Below are 20,349 nucleotides of genomic sequence, written 5' to 3'. Positions count from 1 at the left end.
TATTTTCTGCATTACAATGGCGGTAACTTTATAAATACTACGTCTGATTTTAACAAAGAATTTAAACGTTACAGCCAGAGTGCAATGAAGTTAGAGTTTTCCCGTTGACGTGGCTGTCCCCCTTAACTAATGTCTCTGCTACTCAAATAACAAAGCAATATTAAATAAAATAAATTAAATGGTACAAGTTTCAGGAGAGGACAATAGAATAGGACGGATGGCTGGTCATAGAGGTCGCCGAGGTGTAGAGACTGGAGAGGAATGAAGGAGGAAATCGCTTGCGGATTTGTTTAGGGAACTACCTTAGCAGTTATTTTGGCTTTGGAATCAGCAGTTGAGGTGAAAAACGGCACAATAAGAAAATGATATAATATATAGTGTCATTCAAGACGAATTTCACGTAATTTGGGAGCTGATTGTACACTGAAAAAAAAAGCGAAAAATTGTGTCCGATTTTCACTCTTTATGGAACTGGAGCGGGTTGAAGACTACTCACATCCATGAATGATTGCGATGAGAAGTGTGGACTTTACTTACCGAAACAGTGTGTATGCGCTGTGGTGGACACAATAATGGTGGGACAGATGACTGGTCCGTCCCACAAGAGGTATTCAAAGAGTTCTCCACCCATCTGAATGCACCTGTCATCACGTTGGAGGGTGTGTTTCGTTGCGCATCGAACATCATCTCGACTGTCTTTAATGTGGGGAGAAGCGTAGTTGACGTGAACCACAAGTTCTTCACATGTATCCACCTTCGTAGCGTACACATCCCCCTTTAACCAGCCCCATATCAGATTGGGATATTTTGTGATCTCTCAAAGGCTTTTCATTGTGTGGATCATGAAATTCTTCTAGATAAGCTTAAGTATTGTGGTATGAGTGAGACAGCGCACAAACAGTTTAATTCATACTTAAATGGAAGAATGCAGAAGGTTGAAATTAACAGTACAGATAGTCCGCAAAAACCAGCGGAGTCCTCTAAGTGGGGAGGTATCAAGAATGGTGTTCCACATGGTTCAGTATTGGGTCCCTTATTGTTCTTAATATATATTAACGACTTGCCACTCTATATTCATGAAGACGCAAAGTTAGTTCATTTTGATGATGATACATTTAATCACACCCAAGAAGCAACAATATGCTGAGGAAATTGCAAATAATGTCTTTCAGAAAATTACTAAGCGGTTCTCTGCAAACAGACTCTCACTAAATTTTGAGAAAACACAGTTTATACAATTCTGTACAAGTAGAGAAATTGAATTGGAAGAAGCACATCGATGGTATGCTGAAACGGTTAGGTTCAGCTACTTATGCTATTAGCGTTATTGCAAGTTTTGGTGATAAACATATCAGTAAATTAGCCTACTATGCCTATTTTCAATCATTGCTTTCATATGGCACCATATTTTGGGGCAATTCATGAGTAAGAGAGAAAGTATTCATTGCACAAAAGCGTGTAATCAGAATAACAGCTGGAGCTCACCCAAGACCACCTTGCAGACATTTATTTAAGGAACTCGGGATATTCACAGTACCTCACAATACATATATTCACTTACGAAATTTGTCATTAATAACCCATCCCAATTCAAAAATAACAGGGAAGTGCATAGCTACAACAGTAGAAGAAATAATGATATTCACTATTCTGGATTAAATCTCAATTAGACACAGAGAGGGGTGAATTATGCTGCCACAAAAATCTTTGTTCATTTGCGAAATAGTATTAAAAGTCTGACAGATAGCCAACCAACATTTAAAAGCAAATTAAAAGATTTTCTGAATGATAACTCCTTCTGCTCAATAGATGAATTCTTACATATGAAGTAAAATTAATTAATTAATTAATTATTTTGTCTAAAGAAAACTTTTGTTAAAGTGACACGTTCCACATCATTACGAAATGTCTCATTCATGATCTACTGAAGAAGGATTAATGTATGTGCGTATGTATGTATGTATGTAAATCTAATGGGGTTAGATCGGGTGGTCTGGCAGACGAGCTAATGGATCCGCCACGTCATTGTTGAGGAAACGCGTTATTCAGATACAGGAATATTTGTCTGGTACAGTGAACCGGTGATATATCATGCTGCAGGTACACTTGCCGTCGTTGCTCTAATGCCACGTCTCCTATCAGGAAATATGCGTATGCTGCGACTGTCGTGCGAAGTGGCAGAAATCCAGGTACTATCACCGGGTCATCAATCGTACCACACCAGACATTCACCGAGAACCTAAGTTGGGATTTTGTTTCCCTAGTGTCATGTGGGTTCTCCATCGCCCACGTTTGAGAACTGCGGGCGTCCATGATACCACTGCGTGCAAACATAGCCTCACCTGCTAAAGAAGTGTGTTGCACGGCGTCTCTGTGTACAGCCAAGCATTCACAAAATTGCTGTCTGCTTACTGAGCCACCTGGATGCAGATATTGCCCGGACTACACAGGGCACGGGTACAGGCCCTCGGAATGTAACATACGCCACACTCGTTTTTGTGGAATATCGAGCTGATGACTGATGCTCCGTGTTACTGGTGGTGAGACTCCGTTGAACCACTGCAGAATGCCTACCCTTTCCCCAACTGACTGGACGGCCTCATGTTCTGATGTTACATGTGCACTGGATTGTGTTCCAGATTTATGCAACGTTAGAAAGAGCCTGGAAAATACCCTGGCACAGGGGCGTCGACCAGGCATTGGTATTTCCTAATAGCCGCACGGGCACCGCCATTACAGTACCTGTACACATCAACATGTCTGCGTATTCTGTCCAGGTGAACGTATGCGCATGTTGGTATTCATATATACCATGGGTTTGCTCAATTAAGCGACACTCAAGTACGACTCGTGCACGTCGTTATGGCTGCACACTGATCGAACCCACGGTTGCACACTGGGTACGCTTGCAGCTGCTGCCTCAGCGCGACATCACATCTCTTGGAGAGCCCCCACACCTCTTGTACGATGTATCAGTCATCCGCCCCATCATTATTATTCTACATTAGAGCCCTTACACAGTTTTTTTTACTATAAAAAACAGTCTTGATCACAATTTATTTATTACGGTGACCGGTTTCGACCACTACTATGGTCATCTTCAGACCTACAAGTCGTATACAAAGCTTTAATTAGAGGGCTACATACATTAAAGAAAATACATAAAGTTATAAAGCTATGAAACGATGATTTACCAATGAGTAAGAACCTTCTTCTGCTGGGGAATCACTACTGGAGAAAGCAGAGCACGTCTTACTATATATAATCGAGGCTCCGCCCACTTCTGACGTAATGATGTGATTACTAACCAATGGGTTATAAGTAGAATAACAATGTAAAATTTCTTAGTTAAAAGAACATCGTCAAGAAAGGAAAATAAACACACACTAAACTTAGCTTGTTTAACAGGTATTGTCAATTAAGAAGCGTTAAAAGTATTTTACCATGTAGGATAAATGAACTTCGTTTTGACAGTACATGGGTTGCCCTCTCAAGGCCTGTTAGTGAACCATTTGGAACCACTGGTTGCCATGGTGAAGTTGGACTCCGTTCCAAAGATGTGGCAGCAGGCTTCTTTCTAACGAAGTTTTTGCGAAAGTGGAATGGCAAAGACTGTCACGTCAGACGATGTACTATTGAGCAGCAACATGTCGATATTGAAACGATTTTCAATAAGTAGACTGCAATAATCGTTAACTGATATGTGTAGTACATGCTGCACAGATAGGATTTACTGGTGTAACAAGAGACTTCCATTTACATAGATTACATAATAATTCTTACAGATCAATACTTTAAAAAAAATCAAGAGGGCACAGTAGTTGTACATATTTTTGAAATATTGTCTATGAAATTCATATGCAGATTCCATTCTTTTTTTACATCTGACTATTTTTAAAAGGCATTGCTATGTCTTATGTCGCATGCCAGTCTTAAAACAAAAAAAAATAATGAAAATGGAAGGAATTGAAAATCATAATAGTACGAGCCGTAGTGTCAAAAATAAAGGGATGTGAATTAGCAATATGCAGTCTTAAAGCCTATAGCCAAACATTCTAAAAACAGATAGTCAGTCATAAAATAATGTTTGGCGAATTAAAATTACAAAGCAAAGATAAAATATTTACTAAAGGTCTTAATAATTTTAAAAACGAAGGACAGAAGAGTGAACATTCTAAAGCAGATAGTCGAAAAGCTCAAAGAAATGTTTGTCTTTGAATTCAAGTTGTAGCTGCTAAATACTTTAGAAGAAATTGAAATCTATTCACTTCACAAAAGTAAACCGTTATCTGTTTTGAATGAACAACTGTGCCCTCTCGATTTTTTAAAGCATTGATCTGTAAGAATTATTATGTAGATTAGATTACATCAAATATTGCATGACACTAATGTTTAAGAAGTGTTGTTGTTTTTTTTCTTTAATTTATATCTAAAAATTCAGCCAATGAGTAGTAGGAGTTATCATCTAGGAATTCTTTCAATTTATTTTTAAACGTTAGTTGGCTATCTGTCAGGCTTTTGATGCTGTTTGCTAGGTGACCAAAGACTTTTGTGGCAGCATTATTTACCCCTTTCTGTGCCAAAGTCAGATTTAACCCTGCATAGTGAAGATCATCCTTTCTCCTGGTGTTATAGCTATGCACACTGCTATTACTTTTGAACTGGGTTGGATTACTAACAACAAATTTCATTTGTGAATATATATACTGTGAGGTTAATGTGAGGATCCCTAGATCCTTAAATAGATGTCTGCAGGATTCTGATAACACGTTTTTGAGCAATGAATACTTTTCTACTCAACGATGAATTACCCCAGAATATGATGCCATACGAAAGCAGTGAATGAAAGTAGGCATAGTGGGCTAATTTACTGAGATTCTTATCACCAAAATTTGCAATAACCCTAATAGCATACGTAGCTCAATTCAGACGTTTCAGTAGACCATCAATATGTTGCTTCCAGTTTAACCTCTCATCAATGGACACACCTAAAAATTTTGAAAATTCTACCTTAGCTACAGACTTCTGTTCAAAGTCTATATTTATTACTGGATTACTTTTTGGATGTTATTACTATACTTGTATTATCAGCAAAAAGAACTAACTTTGCATCTTCATCAATGTGGAATGATAAATCATTAATGTATATCAAGAACAGTTAAGGACGTAAGACCGAACCGTGTTGGACCCCATTCTTGATAGCCCCCCAGTTTGAGGAATCAGCTATTGTTTTAACATTACATGAACCACTTATTTCAACTTTCTGCATTCTTCCAGTTAAGTATCAATTAAACAATTTGTGCACTGCCCCACTCAAACCATAATGAATTAGCTTATCTAAAAGAATTCCATGATTTACACAATCAAAGGCCTTTGAGAGATCACAAAAAATACCAATGGGTGATGTCCAGTTATTCAGAGCATTTAATACTTGATCAGTGAAAGCGTATATAGCACTTTCTGTTGAAAAGCCTTTCTGAAAACCAAACTGACATTTTGTTAGTACTTTATTTTTACAAATATGGGAGGCTACTCTTGAATACATTACTTTCTCAAAAATTTTTGATAGAGCTGTCAGAAGAGAGATTGGGCGGTAGTTGTTGACATTCGACGTATCCCCCTTTTTATGCAATGGTTTTACAATGGCATATTTCAGTCTATCGGGGAAAACAGCCTGCTCTAAAGAGCTATTACATACGTGGCTGAGAATCCTACTTATCTGTGGGGAACAAACTTTAAGTACCTTGCTGAAAATGCGATCAATTCAGTAAGAGCTTTTAATTTCAGTGAGTTTATTATTTTACTGATTTCAGAGGGAGAGGTTGGTGGAATTACAGTTGTTTCAAACTGCACAGGTATGGCCTCCTCTAATAGTAGCCTTGCCTCTTCTAGTGAAGATCTAGATCCTATTTTCTCCACAACATTTAAAAAATGATTATTGAAAATATTTTGAATTTCTGATTGTTTGTTAGTCATTCAGTTTTATGGCACTAAAGTCTTCCTGTGCTCTTGGTTGCCCTGTTTCCCTTTCAATAATATTCCAAATTGCTTTAATTTTATCATCAGAGTTACTGATCTCAGACATGATACACATGCTTCTGGACTTTTTAATAACTTTTCTTAGTACCGCACAATAGTTTTTATAATATTGAACAATTTCTGGGTCAGTACTCCCTCTTGCTGTTGGATACAGTTCTCTTTTACAGTTGCAAGAGATTCTTATTCCTTTAGTTAGCCAAGGTTTTTTATATGTTTTCTTGGAATTATGTTTAACTATTTTCTTGGGAAAACAATTTTCAAATACCCTTAAAAATGTATCGTGAAATAAGTCATACTTCAAGTTTGCATCGTGTTCCTTATACACTTCATGCCAGTCTAGCTGTTGTAGGTTTTTCCTAAAGTTTGCAATATTTATATTGTTAATTGAACGCACTGCTTTGAAAGTCTGATTTGATATACTGCATGGAGCTATGTCATGTACTGTAACTAGCTGTGCACCATGATCTGAAAGACCATTCTAAACAGGATAAGCATTTATGTCCTTGAACCTATCTTCGTCTATAAAGAAGTTATCTATCAATGTACTGCTGTTCTTTGTTATCCGAGTAGTAATCTATGTAAATGGAAGTCTCTTATTACAGCAGTAAATCGTATCTGTGCAGCATGTACTACACATGTCAGTTAACGATTATTGCAGTCTAATCATTGAAAATCGTTTCAAAAGCGACATGTTGCTGCCCTATAGTACATCGTCTGACGTGACAGTCTTTGCCATTCCACTTTCGCAAAAACTTCGTTAGAAAGAAGCCTGCTGCCACATCTTTGGAACGGCGTCTAACCTCAACATGGCAACCAGTGGTTCCAAATGGTTCACTAACAGGCCTTGAGAGGGCAACCCATGTACTGTCAAAACGTAGTTCATTTATCCTACATGATAAATTCTTTTAACGCTTCTTAATTGACAATACCTGTTAAACAAGATAAGTTTAGTGTGTGTTTATTTTACTTTCTTGACAATGTTCTTTTAACTAAAAGATTTTACGTTGTTAGTAATGACATCATTCCGTCAGAAGTGGGAGGAGCCTCCATTATATATAGTAAGGCGTGCACTGGTTTCTCCAGTAGTGATTCCCAGGCAGAAGGAGGTTCTTACTCATTGGTAATTCATCGTTTCATAGCTTTATAACTTTATGTATTTTCTTTAATGTATGTAGCCCTCTAATTAAAGCTTTGTATACGACTTGTAGGTCTGAAGATGACCACAGTAGTGGTCGAAACCGGTCATCGTAGTAAATAAATTGTGATCAGGACTGTTTTTTATAGTAAATATTTGTAAAACATTGATCACTGTTCACTCCCACAATGTATTCAAAAGTAGCCCCCACACAGCGTTTTGGTAAGTAATAATTCACACTTGTCTTCAAGTCCATTCATGGATGTGTGTAGTCTTCAATCTGCTAAAGTTTCATAACGATCTAAAACCGGACATCACCTCACAAACTATCTGACATTTGTCAAGAATCACGCTATATATAAGTCTATCATGGACATCGAATTTAGCGGAAGTGCAGGGTGCAACCAGTCGGTGTGTACGTGAAAAGATAGAGGACTGTTTGGTATCAAGTAAATGACTGCGGTTATGTAAATATATTTTTTTCTAAATGGTAATAAACTTTTTCTCATTTACATGCTGTAGTGAAGTGTGTGTGAGAAGGAGGTGCGGCGCACTGCAGGCGGGTACTCACGTCGTGGACGGTGAAGTCGTCCATCTGGGCGACGTCTCGCAGCCGCTCTATCTCGGCGAGGCAGAGCCGCGGGTTGTCGTGGAAGAGCAGGCCGCCGCGGCGGATGCTGAACTCGGGGTCGGGCCCCCTGCGGTCCCAGTCCCACAGCGCCTGCAGGTTGTCGTTGCTCATCACCACCAGCGCCGGCTTGTCCGCCGAGTCGCCGCCGTGGATCACCCGCAGGCTGCGCAGGAAGTCCAGCGACCGCAGGCCGAACGAGCGCGTCACCTGCGCACAGCCACACACCGGTCCCACACTGCCTGCGGGTCCACACGTAGCACGACACCACAAAAGAACTTTCCGCAATACTGACGTTCTAATTTTGAGTAATGGAATAATTTTTTATGTAATATACAAGACGTATCAAAAACAGGGTTGCCACAAGTCTCCATAAGTGAAATACCCTGATAGTTCTCTGATTTCCCAGACAAGTTTTAGCATTTTCACCTGAAAAATTATGAAATCTCAAGTCTAAGTAAAGTCTTTCAAATTCTAAAGGTGGCAGGGGTAAAATACAGGGAGCGAAAGGCTATTTACAATTTGTACAGAAACAAGATGGCAGTTATAAGAGTCGAGGGACATGAAAGGGAAGCAGTGGTTGGGAAGGGAGTGAGGCAGGGTTGTAGCCTCTCCCCGATGTTATTCAATCTGTATATTGAGCAAGCAGTAAAGAAAACAAAAGAAAAATGTGGAGTAGGTATTAAAATCCATGGAGAAGAAATAAAAACTTTGAGGTTTGCCGATGACATTGTAATTCTGTCAGAGACAGCAAAGGACTTGGAAGAGCAGTTGAACGGAATGCACAGTGTCTTGAAAGGAGGATATAAGATGAACATCAACAAAAGCAAAACGAGGATACTGGAATGTAGTCGAATTAAGTTGGGTGATGCTGAGGGAATTTGGTTAGGAAATGAAACATTTAAAGTAGTAAAGCAGTTTTGCTATTTAGGGAGCAAAATAACTGATGATGGTCGAAGTAGAGAGGATATAAAATGCAGACTGGCAATGCCATGCAAAGCGTTTCTTAAGAATAGAAATTTGTTAACATCAAGTATAGATTTAAATGTCAGGAAGTCGTTTCTGAAAGTATTTGTATGGAGTGTAACCATGTATGGAAGTGAAACATGGACAATAAGTAGTTTGGACAAGAAGAGAATAGAAGCTTTCGAGATGTGGTGCTACAGAAGAATGTTGAAGTTTAGGTGGGTAGATCACGTAACTAATGAGGAGGTATTGAATAGGATTGGGGAGAAGAGAAGTTTGTGGCACAACTTGACTAGAAGAAGGGATCGGTTGGTAGGACATGTTCTGAGACATCAAGGGATCACAAATTTAGCATTGGAGGGCAGCGTGGAGGGTAAAAATCGTAGAGGGAGACCAAGAGATGAATACACTAAGCAGATTCAGAAGGATGTAGGTTGCAGTAGGTACTGGGAGATGAAGGAGCTTGCACAGGATAGATTAGCATGGAGAGCTGCATCAAATCAGTCTCAGGACTGAAGACCACAACAACAACAACAACAAGTAAAGACCTACACTATGTGATCAAAAGTATCCAGACACACCAAAAAACATACGTTTTACATATTATGTGCATTGTGTTGCCACCTGCTGCCAGGTACTCTATATCAGCGACCTCAGTAGTCATTAGACATCGTGAGAGAGTAGAATGGGGCGCTCCGCGGAACTCACGGACTTCGGACGTGGTCAGGTGATTGGGTGTGACTTGTGTCATACGTGTGTAGGCGAGATTTACACATTCTTAAACCTCTCTAGGTCCATTATTTCCGATGCGATAGTGAAGTGGAAACTTGAAGGGACGCATACAGCTCACAAGCGTACAGGCCGACCTCGTCTGTTGACTCACAGAGACCACCGACATTTGAAGAGGGTCGTAATGTGTAATAGGCAGAGACCTATCCAGACCATCACACAGGAATTCCAAACTGTATCAGGATCCACTGCAAGTACTATGACAGTTAGGCGGAATATAAGAAATCTTGCATTTCATGGTCGAGCGGCTGCTCATAAGCCACACATCACGCCGGTAAATGCCAAACGACGCCTCGTTTGGTGTAAGGAGCGTAAACACTGGATGACTGAACAGTGGAAAAACGTTGTGTGGAGTGACGAATCACGGTACACAATGTGGCGATCCGACGGCAGGGTGTGGGTATGGCGAATGCCCGGTGAATGTCATCTGCCAGCGTGTGTAGTGCCAATAGTACCTTCGGAGGCGATGGTGTTATGGTGTGGTCGTGTTTCTCATGGAACGGGCTTGCACCCCTTGTTGTTTTACGTGGCGCTATCACAGCACAGGCCTACATTGATGTGCTAAGCACCTTCTTGCTTCCCACTGTTGAAGAGCAATTCGGGGATGGCGATTGCATCTTTCAACAGGATAGAGCACCTGTTCATAATGCACGGCTTGTGGCGGAGTAGTTGCACGACAATAACATCCTGGCCTGCACACAGTCCTCACCTGAATCCTTTGGGATGTTTTGGAACGCCGACTTCGTGCCAGGCCTCACTGATTGACATCGATACCTCAGTGCAGCATTCCATGAAGAAAGGGCTGCCATTCCCCAACAAACCTTCCAGCACCTGATTGAACGTATGCCTGCGAGCGAGACTGGAAGCTGTCATCAAAGCTAAGGGTGGGCCAACACCATATTGAATTCCAGCATTACCGATGGAGGGCAAGACCAACTTGTAAGTCATTTTCAGCCAGATGTCCCGATACTTTTGATCACATCTTCTCAGGTCTTTAGCTTCCCCTGTTGTTCCACTCATTAACTAAACCCCTGCTAGAAGAATTCGGTGCCAGCCATGGACGGGTGAGCGGCCGACAGACTTCCAGGGAGCGGAGAATCTGTCCGCTCCAGTAATCACCTCAATCAAAGCGCATTGGTTATCATGCCACCGTCTCTGGCAGACCACTGACGGTTACAAGTTCAAGACGTGGAATATCTCCTACAGTGTCCCTGATGGAAAATAGCATACGGCACTGTGGGTCAGGAGTCCCCCATTCGGGGAAGTTCGGCCGCCGAGGGCAAGTACTTGTAGCATTCGGCGCCACACTGGGCGACTTGCACGTCGGAGATGGGGGATATATGATGATGAGGACAACACATGACCTAGACCCTGAGCGGAGAAAATCTCCTGCCCCAGGCGGGAATCGAACCCGGGCCCTTTGGCGTGGCATTCCGCCGCGCTGACCACTTAGCTAAAGGGGGCGGACACAGTGTCCTAGCTGCACCACGAAATGTACTCTTAATGAACTAGGGCTTCACAAGAATGAAACACTGGATGTCCTTCAATACTGGGCTGAAGGAAAGTCTCTGTACACGAAAAAGGAAAGCAAAGTAAGATTAGGACGCCCCCCCCCCCCCCCCCCCGGCTTTCCGGGCGGGAAGGAGCGCCTGGTCCCCGGCACGAATCGGCCCGGTGGATCTGTGTCGAGGTCCGGTGAGCCGGCCAGTCTGTGGATGGTTTTTAGGCGGTTCTCCATCTGCCTCGTCGAGTGCGGGCCGGTTCCCCTTATTCCGCCTCAGTTACACTATGTCGGCGATTACTGCGCAAACAAGTTCTCCACGTACGCGTACACCACCATTACTCTACCACGCAAACATAGGGGTTACACTCGTCTGGTGTGAGACGTTGCCTGAGGGGTCCACCGGGGGCCCAAACGCACAGTAACCCTAGGTTCGGTGTGGGGCGGTGAAGGGGTGAAGTGGACTACGGTAGTCGTGGACCACTGCGGCTGCGGCGGGAACGGAGCCTCTCTGTCGTTTCTAGGTCCCTGGTTAACATACATGCATGCAAGATTGGGATGTCACCTTGAGGCCACTGTCGATCTCTTGGATGACTCTTGACGGAAGCTGGGATGCGGTGGCGTCTGGCGTTACCTTGAGGTGTCCGTTGATCTCCTGGATGAGCCCGAAGCGGCTGGGCAGCTCCTCGGACAGGTCGTGCTCGTCGTCGGACAGGATGAAGGTGAGCGACCCGTCGACGTGCGTGCACTGCCGGAACTTGTCCATGTCGGCCAGCGTGCGCACCACGCTCTCGCGGCCGTCCCCACACACCTGCCGAGCACACAGTGCGGGTCACAAGGCGCACTTGGGCTGCTTCACCTTCGGGCTGAAAATTATGCAGATGGTAGAGGGTCCTAATCTGGAGGAAGGAAGGGGGAAGGACTGGGGTCTAACGTCCCATCGACACTGAGGTCGCTACAGACGGAGCACGTGCTGGGATTGTGTGAAGGATCGGGAAGGACATTGGGCGTTCCTTTTCCTTTAAAGGAACCATCCAACATTTCCCTGAGTTGATTTTGGGAAATCACGGAAAACCTATATGTGGATGGCGGGACGCGGATTTGATCCATCGACCTCCCGACTGCGCCACTTCGCTCGGTGATCCTAAATTGCCTACTCTGACAAAAAAAAAAGTAATGACTGGTTTGATGGAACGTTTGAGTCGAGCAAAAGCAAGATTCACTATAAATTGAACACTCGATTTTTGTCCAAATTTTCATAGCCAATGAACAGTGGGAAATGGACAAATGGGGCATAAAACTGACGAGCGTGAAGTCTAATTGCTTAAAAGTAATCAAGGTAAATAACAGAAAATTAATTAGTGATTTGAGGGAAATTTTTGTGCAAATTTTCATAGCCAAACGAAGAGTGGGAAGTGGACAAATGACATCAAGCTGATGCGTCTGAAGTCTAGTTTAAAAAAAAAAAAAAACATTTCATTGCTTGACAGTAAACAAGAGAAATAAGAAAAAACTATTAGTTAGTTGACGAAAAATTAGACAATGGATTTTTGCATGACTTTCTTAGCCAAATGTAGAGTGGGAAATTAGAAAATGGGTATCTGACTGGCCATCGTGGGTCAGTTCTGCAAAGAAATGTTTATTTATTTCAGAGTAACTGATTTGAGGGAAAATTTTTGTCCCATAAAAGAATGGCAAATGGACAAATGTATCAGATTCACCAGCGTGGGCCGTAGTTTTCGCAAAAAGTTATTTAATTGGTTGCAAGTAATGAGGGTAATTAAGAAAACCTTAATTAGTGATTTTAGGGAAGACTGAACTAACTCACGGGCAGATACTGCTAGCTATGTAAATTAAGTGTCAAAATGATCATCTCTTCAACGTCTAGCAATTTTGCCCATACAACGATACATTCCACCGATATTTACCTCTCAAAATGGTTTCATTCCAATAAAGTACTAGGGTATTTTGAGGCCAGGATGTTTCGAGAACAAAACGCAAATGAGAAGTTAATAAACTCATCTTACTAAGATGTAGCTGTTTTAGGCACGAAAAGTTTCATTGGTGTGATATTAAACTGTCAATCGACAACTGAATTCAGGATATTTCGAGAACAGAAGTCTCTAGCTATACAAGTGACGCATCAAAAAGGTCGTGCTTTGCGAGAAAAACTTGAAAATAAAAAAGAATTTAGAAGAAAATTGTAAAGGGTTTCGTGAACTGATTTGTCTACAAGAGAGAATTAAAATAAATTTCAGAAACGCTTGGTCGAAATCCTGTACAACAAATGAAGTACCGACTGAGAATTTTAAGTTTAATCTTTAACTTAGAATCTTGGAACCTTAGAGAGTTCTAGAGGATGACTGTTTAACGTGCTATGTAGACGTGCAGTCTGCTGTTGTGTGGTCTCGACATATTTCTATCTTGTGTGCCAGAAAACGTAAAGAAGTTTAAACAATTTTTCAGTCAAAAATATTTTTTAATAGACAATTCTTCAAATATGAGGAGAGAGCAAGCGCGTTCCTAATCTCCACGTCAACTGCTGTGGATGATCTCGAGCATCATTCAATCGGTTTTATTTCTTAATCTGACATTAATCATTTCACAAAACATTTGACCATTGTTTTTGAAAACTTTTTAAATTTACAGCCGCAAACAAATTACACATTATTATTAACAGAGACAAAAGAGAAGAGCTCACATGGAAAACCAGATCAAGTAAAAAAGGAAAAGCTGCAAGATGATAGGAGCATATACAGCGTCTATAAAAGGGAGATGAATTTGAAGGCAAAGTTATAGTCATGGAAGAAGACGTGAATGAAGAGGAGATAGGAGATATGACACTGCGAGAAGAATTTGACAGAGCACTGAAAACGTCAGTCCAAACAAGGATCTGGGAGTAGAAGACATTACCGTTAGCCTACGGAGAGCCAGCCATAACGGAACTCTTTAATTTGGTGTGCAAGATGTACGAAACAGGGAAATACCCTCAAACTTCAAAGAAAAATCTAATAACTGCAATTCCAAAGAAAGCAGGTACTGGCAAGTGTGAGAGTTACAAACTATAAGTTTCATAAGTTTAGGTTGCCAAATAATAACACGAATTGTTTACAGGAGAATGGAAAAGCTGGTAGAAGCCAACCTCGGGGAAGATCAATTTTTGGGTTCCGGATAAACCTGGGAACACGCGACGCAATACTGATCCTACGACTTATGCTAAAAGATAGGTTAAGGAAAGGCAAAACTGTTCATAGGATTTTTAGAATTAGAGAAACGTTTTGACGATGTTGACTGCCTTACCCTCTTTGAAATTCTGAAGCTAGCAAGCGTGAAACACAGGGAGAGAAAGGCTATTTACCAGTGGTACAGAAACTAGACTCCATACATAAGAGTCGACGAGCATGAACGGAAGGCAGTGGTTTAAAAGGGAGTGGGACAGCGTTGTAGCCTATCCCAGAACTTATTCAGTCTGTACATTGAGCAAACATTAAAGGAAACAAAAGGAAATTTTCGAGCCGGCCGGTGTGGCCGAGCGGTACTAGGCGCTTCAGTCTGGAAACGCGCAACCGCTACGGTCGCAGGTTCGAATCCTGCCTCGGGCATGGATGTATGTGATGTCCTTAGGTTTAAGTAGTTCTACGTCTAGGAGACTGATGACCTCAGATGTTAAGTCCCATAGTACTCAGAGCCATTTCAACCATTTTGAAATTTTCGACAAGGAATTAAAGTCCAGAGAGAAGAAACAAGCTCTTTGGGATTTGCCGATGACATTGCAATTCTTCCAGAGACAGCAAACGGCTTGGAACAGTAGTTGAACGAAATGGACTGTGTCTTGAAAGGTGGACATAAGATGAACATTAACAAAAGAAAAACCAATGTAATGTTGTCGAATTAAATCAGGTGATGCTGAGGGAATTAGATTAGAAAACGAGATACTTAATATAGTAGATGAGTTTTGCTGTTTGGGCAGAGAAATGACTAATGATAGCCGAAATAGAGAGGATATAAAATGTAGATTGACAATGGGAAGAAAAGCTTTTCTGAAGAAGAGAAGTTTGTTAACATTGAATATAGATTTAAGCATTAGAAATTCTTTTTCTGAAGGTAATTGTCTAGAATGTAGCCATGCATAGAAGTGAATTGTAGACGGTAGACAGTTAAGACAAGAAGAGAATAGAAGCTTTTGAAGGGTTGTGCTACAGAAGAGTGCTGAAGATTGGATGGGTAGATCATGAAGTGGAGGTACAGAATATAATTGGGGAGCAAAGAAATTTGTGGTATAACTTCACTAAAAGAAGGGATCGCTTGATAGGACACATTCAGAGACATCAAGGAATCACCAATGTAGACTCATGCTCATAAATTAAGGATAATTGTAGATTGTGGTGCCACACAACGTAGCACTACACAAAACTGGCGCTAATAGGATAGTCAGATAGGGAACATACACGACACAGATCTGTAAGTCCACGGTATTGGTGATAATTTGAGAAAACCGTCCCGAAACACATGTGCTACAAAACGCCACTGTTTCCTTTGCATGTACCCCGACATCAATATGAGATATGATCACCATGCACACGTACACAGGCGGCACAACGGGTTGGCATACTCTGGATCAGGTGGTCGAGCAGCTGCTGGGGTACAGCTTCCCATTCTTGCACCACTGCCTGTCGGAGCTCCTGGAGTGTACTAGGGGTTTGAAGACGTGCAGCGATACGTCGACCGAGAGCATCCCAGACGTGCTCGATGTGGTTTAGGTCTGGAGAACAGGCAGGCCACTCCATTCGCCTGAAATCTTCTGTTTCAAAGTACTCCTCCACGATGGCAGCTCGGTATGGCCGTGCGTTATCATCCATCAGGAGGGAGGTGGGACCCACTGCACCACTGAAAAGACGGACATGCTGGTGCAGAGTGACGCCCCGATACACCTGACCTGTTACAGTTCCTCTGTCAAAGACATGCACGGGTGTACGAGCACCAATCATAATCCCAATGGACACCATCAAACCACGACCTCCATACAGGTCCCTTTCAAGAGGTTGGTATCTGGTTCCTGGTTCACGCCAGAGGAAAACCCGGTGAGAATCACTGTTCAGACTATACCTGGACTCGTCCGTGAATATAACCTGGGACCTCTGTTCCAATGACGATGTACTGTGTTCTTGACACCGGGCTTTACGAGCTGTCGTGTGACCAGGGGTCAGTGGAATGCACCTTGCAGGTCTCCGGGCGAATAAATCATGTCTGTTCAGTCGTCTGTAGACTGTGTATGTGGAGACAACTGTTCCAATGGCTGCGGTAAGGTCCCGAGCAAGACTACCCGCAGTAATTCGTGGCCGTCTGCTGGCACTGGTGGTGAGATATCGGTCTTCTTATGGTGCTGTACACTGTGGATGTTCCGTACTGTAGCGCCCGGACACGTTTCCTGTCTGCTGGAATCGTTGCCATAATCTTGAGTGCACACTTTGTGGAACACGGAGGACCTGTGCTACGACCTGCTGCATTTGACCAGCCTCCAGTCGGCCTAGTATTTTACCTCTCCTAACGTCATCAATATGTGTTGTTTGAGCCATTTTCAACACACAGTCACCATTAGCACGTCTGAAAACCTCTGCATACTTACTCGCTGCACCGTACTCTGACATGCACCAACACACCTCTGCGTATGTGGACTGCTGCCAGCGCCACCGTGCGACGACCGCAGGTCAAATGCACCGCATTGTCATACCCCAAGGTGATTTAAACCCGCAAACCGCGCACCATGTATTCTGGGGGAGGGGGAGGGGGGGTTAAAATAGTAGAGGGAAACCAAGAGTTGAATCTAGTAAGCAGGTTGAGAAGGGTGTAAGTTGCAGCAGATATTCGGAGATGAAGAGGCTTGCACAGGGTAGAGTAGCATGGAGAGCGCCATCAAATCAGTCTCCGGACTGATGACCACAACAACAACAGTAGCAAGCTGACAGCTTTAGCTCAAAGCCCACAGCCTCCAACAAACTTTTCAGAACAAAAGGAGGAAAAGTAGGAAGAAGAGCAAGCCTGGCACCCCTACTCCTACTCGAGTAGTCTGGTAAGGCTGGATGGGGAGGTCTTTCGACTGGTTTCATGGTCGGGTATGGGGAAGTGGTACGATTTCGTCGGGAGTGTCATAGGACCGTTGCTATTCACAATATACATAAATGACCTTGTGGATGACATCGGAAGTTCACTGAGGCTTTTTGCAGATGATGCTGTGGTGTATCGAGATGTTGTAACAATGGAAAATTGTACTGAAATGCAGGAGGATCTGCAGCGAATTGACGCATGGTGCAGGGAATGGCAATTGAATCTCAATGAAGACAAGTGTAATGTGCTGCGAATACACAGAAAGATAGATCCTTTATCATTTAGCTACAAAATAGCAGGTCAGCAACTGGAAGCAGTTAATACCACAAATTATCTGGGAGTACGCATTAGGAGTGATTTAAAATGGAATGATCATATAAATTTGATCGTCGGTAAAGCAGATGCCAGACTGAGATTCATTGGAAGAATCCTAAGGAAATGCAATCCGAAAACAAAGGAAGTAGGTTACTGTACGCTTGTTCGCCCACTGCTTGAATACTGCTCAGCAGTGTGGGATCCGTACCAGATAGAGTTGATAGAAGATATAGAGAAGATCCAACGGAGAGCAGCGCGCTTCGTTACAGGATCATTTAGTAATCGCGAAAGCGTTACGGAGATGATAGATAAACTCCAGTGGAAGACTCTGCAGGAGAGACGCTCAGTAGCTCGGTACGGGCTTTTGTCAAAGTTTCGAGAACATACCTTCACCGAAGAGTCAAGCAGTATATTGCTCCCTCCTACGTATATCTCGCGAAGAGACCATGAGGATAAAATCAGAGAGATTAGAGCCCACACAGAGGCATACCGACAATCCTTCTTTCCACGAACAATACGAGACTGGAATAGAAGGGAGAACCGATAGAGGTACTCAAGGTACCCTCGGCCACACACCGTCAGGTGGCTTGCGGAGTATGGATGTAGATGTAGAGATGGAGATGTGAATCGTTGGCGCGATGTGTCAGCTTAAGAGCGGCAGTGTCCGAGAGCAGATAGGATGGTGAGCTCCTCTGTGGGAGGATGAGGTTGCAGTGTCAGACAGTGTACAGAGAAGGGCTACTCGCCTTGCGACAGCGGCCGCGGCAGGGCACGCAGACGGCGTAACCGCTGGGCGCGCCCACCATCTGGTGGTCCTCCGGGCACTCTAGGCGGCAGCGGCCCTGGAACGGGATCCACGTGATGCCGGGCACCTTGTTGCCGCCTGGAGGCAGCGGCTCGCGCCGGCACTGCTCCTCGGACACGCAGCGCCGCCCGATGAACTCGAAGCGCAGCTCCCTGTGACCACAACAGGCTGTCCTCATCCTCCTCATCATTACACGTTATATCTACATCTACATGACTACTCTGCAATTCACATTTAAGTGCCTGGCAGAGGGTTCCTCGAATCACAATCATACTATCTCTCTACCATTCCACTCCCGAACAGCGCGCGGGTAAAAAGAACTTCTAAACCTTTCTGTTCGAGCTCTGATTTCTCTTATTTTATTTTGATGATCATTCCTACCTATATAGGTTGGGATCAACAAAATATTTTCGCATTCGGAAGAGAAAGTTGGTGACTGAAATTTCGTAAATAGATCTCGCCGCGACGAAAAACGTCTTTGCTTTAATGACTTCCATCCCAACTCGCGAATCATATCTGCCACACTCTCTCCCCTGTTACGTGATAATACAAAACGAGCTGCCCTTTTTTGCACCCTTCAGATGTCCTGCCAATGAAACGCAACCTTTGGCTCGCCTTCCCCACAATAATATCTATGTGGTCTTTCCAACTGAAGTTGTTCGTAATTTTAAAACCCAGGTACTTAGTTTAATTGACAGCCTTGAGAATTGTACTATTTATCGAGTAATCGAATTCCAACGGATTTCTTTTGGAACTCATGTGGATCACCTCACACTTTTCGTTATTTAGCGTCAACTGCCACCTGCCATACCATACAGCGATCTTTTCTAAATCGCTTTGCAACTGATACTGGTCTTCGGATGACCTTACTAGACGGTAAATTACAGCATCATCTGCGAACAACCTAAGAGAACTGCTCAGATTGACACCCAGGTCATTTATATAGATCAGGAACAGCAGAGGTCCCACGACGCTTCCCTGGGGAACACCTGCTAAGTAGGTAGCTATTGTATCAGCGTAATCTGAAAGGAACCTAATCGGTATACAGTATGGACCTGAAGACTTGCCCATATCAAGCGATCTGAGTTGCTTCGCAACCCCTAAGGTATCTACTTCTAAGAAACTCATGCTAGCAGCTGTTCGTGTTTCAAATTCTGGAATATTCCATTCGTCTTCCCTGGTGAGGGAATTTCGGAAAACTGCGTTCAATAACTCCGCTAAAGATCAAATCGTTACAGGCACTGAAAACTGCTAAATCCGGGTTAAGCTCAGCCGAAATTTTTGCGAAGAACCTAACGGTGTTCCGAAAAGATTGGCTAAACACGGTTGGCATTGGTGTGTTTGTTGCTCTTAGAAATAGTTTAACTTGTCGCGAAATTGAAGTAGATACTTCCTGTCAGTTAGTATGGGCAGAGGTCATTGTTGGCAACCGGAATAAAATAATAATTGGATCATTTTACCGACCTCCCAGTTCAGATGATACAGTTGCTGAAAGGTTCAAGAAAACTTGAGTTTCATTTCAAACACGTATCCGACTCATACGATAATAGTTGGTGGTGACTTTAATTTAACCTCAATATGTTGCCGAAACTACACTCCTGGAAATGGAAAAAAGAACACATTGACACCGGTGTGTCAGACCCACCATACTTGCTCCGGACACTGCGAGAGGGCTGTACAAGCAATGATCACACGCACGGCACAGCGGACACACCAGGAACCGCGGTGTTGGCCGTCGAATGGCGCTAGCTGCGCAGCATTTGTGCACCGCCGCCGTCAGTGTCAGCCAGTTTGCCGTGGCATACGGAGCTCCATCGCAGTCTTTAACACTGGTAGCATGCCGCGACAGCGTGGACGTGAACCGTATGTGCAGTTGACGGACTTTGAGCGAGGGCGTATAGTGGGCATGCGGGAGGCCGGGTGGACGTACCGCCGAATTGCTCAACACGTGGGGCGTGAGGTCTCCACAGTACATCGATGTTGTGTCGCCAGTGGTCGGCGGAAGGTGCACGTGCCCGTCGACCTGGGACCGGACCGCAGCGACGCACGGATGCACGCCAAGACCG

General features: G+C 43.3%; 1 protein-coding gene across 1 annotated transcript in view; it reads right to left on the bottom strand.

Annotated features, from left to right (window-relative positions):
* LOC126424675 (insulin receptor-related protein-like) overlaps positions 1 to 20,349 on the bottom strand; it is a gene marked incomplete at its 5' end in the record, with an annotated part of 166,117 nt that overhangs the window by 98,181 nt on the left and 47,587 nt on the right. The window contains 3 exons of the mRNA XM_050087404.1: positions 7,746 to 8,012; positions 11,693 to 11,869; positions 18,225 to 18,435. Of these exons, the coding sequence (XP_049943361.1) occupies positions 7,746 to 8,012; positions 11,693 to 11,869; positions 18,225 to 18,435 (655 nt within the window). The remainder of the gene's footprint in view (positions 1 to 7,745; positions 8,013 to 11,692; positions 11,870 to 18,224; positions 18,436 to 20,349) is intronic.

This window comes from Schistocerca serialis, chromosome 10 (assembly GCF_023864345.2).
Source record: "Schistocerca serialis cubense isolate TAMUIC-IGC-003099 chromosome 10, iqSchSeri2.2, whole genome shotgun sequence".
In the NCBI taxonomy this organism is placed as follows: Eukaryota; Metazoa; Arthropoda; class Insecta; order Orthoptera; family Acrididae; genus Schistocerca; species Schistocerca serialis.
The sequence above is the reverse complement of the archived record's forward strand: the minus strand, read 5'-3'. Positions and strand labels throughout refer to the sequence as shown.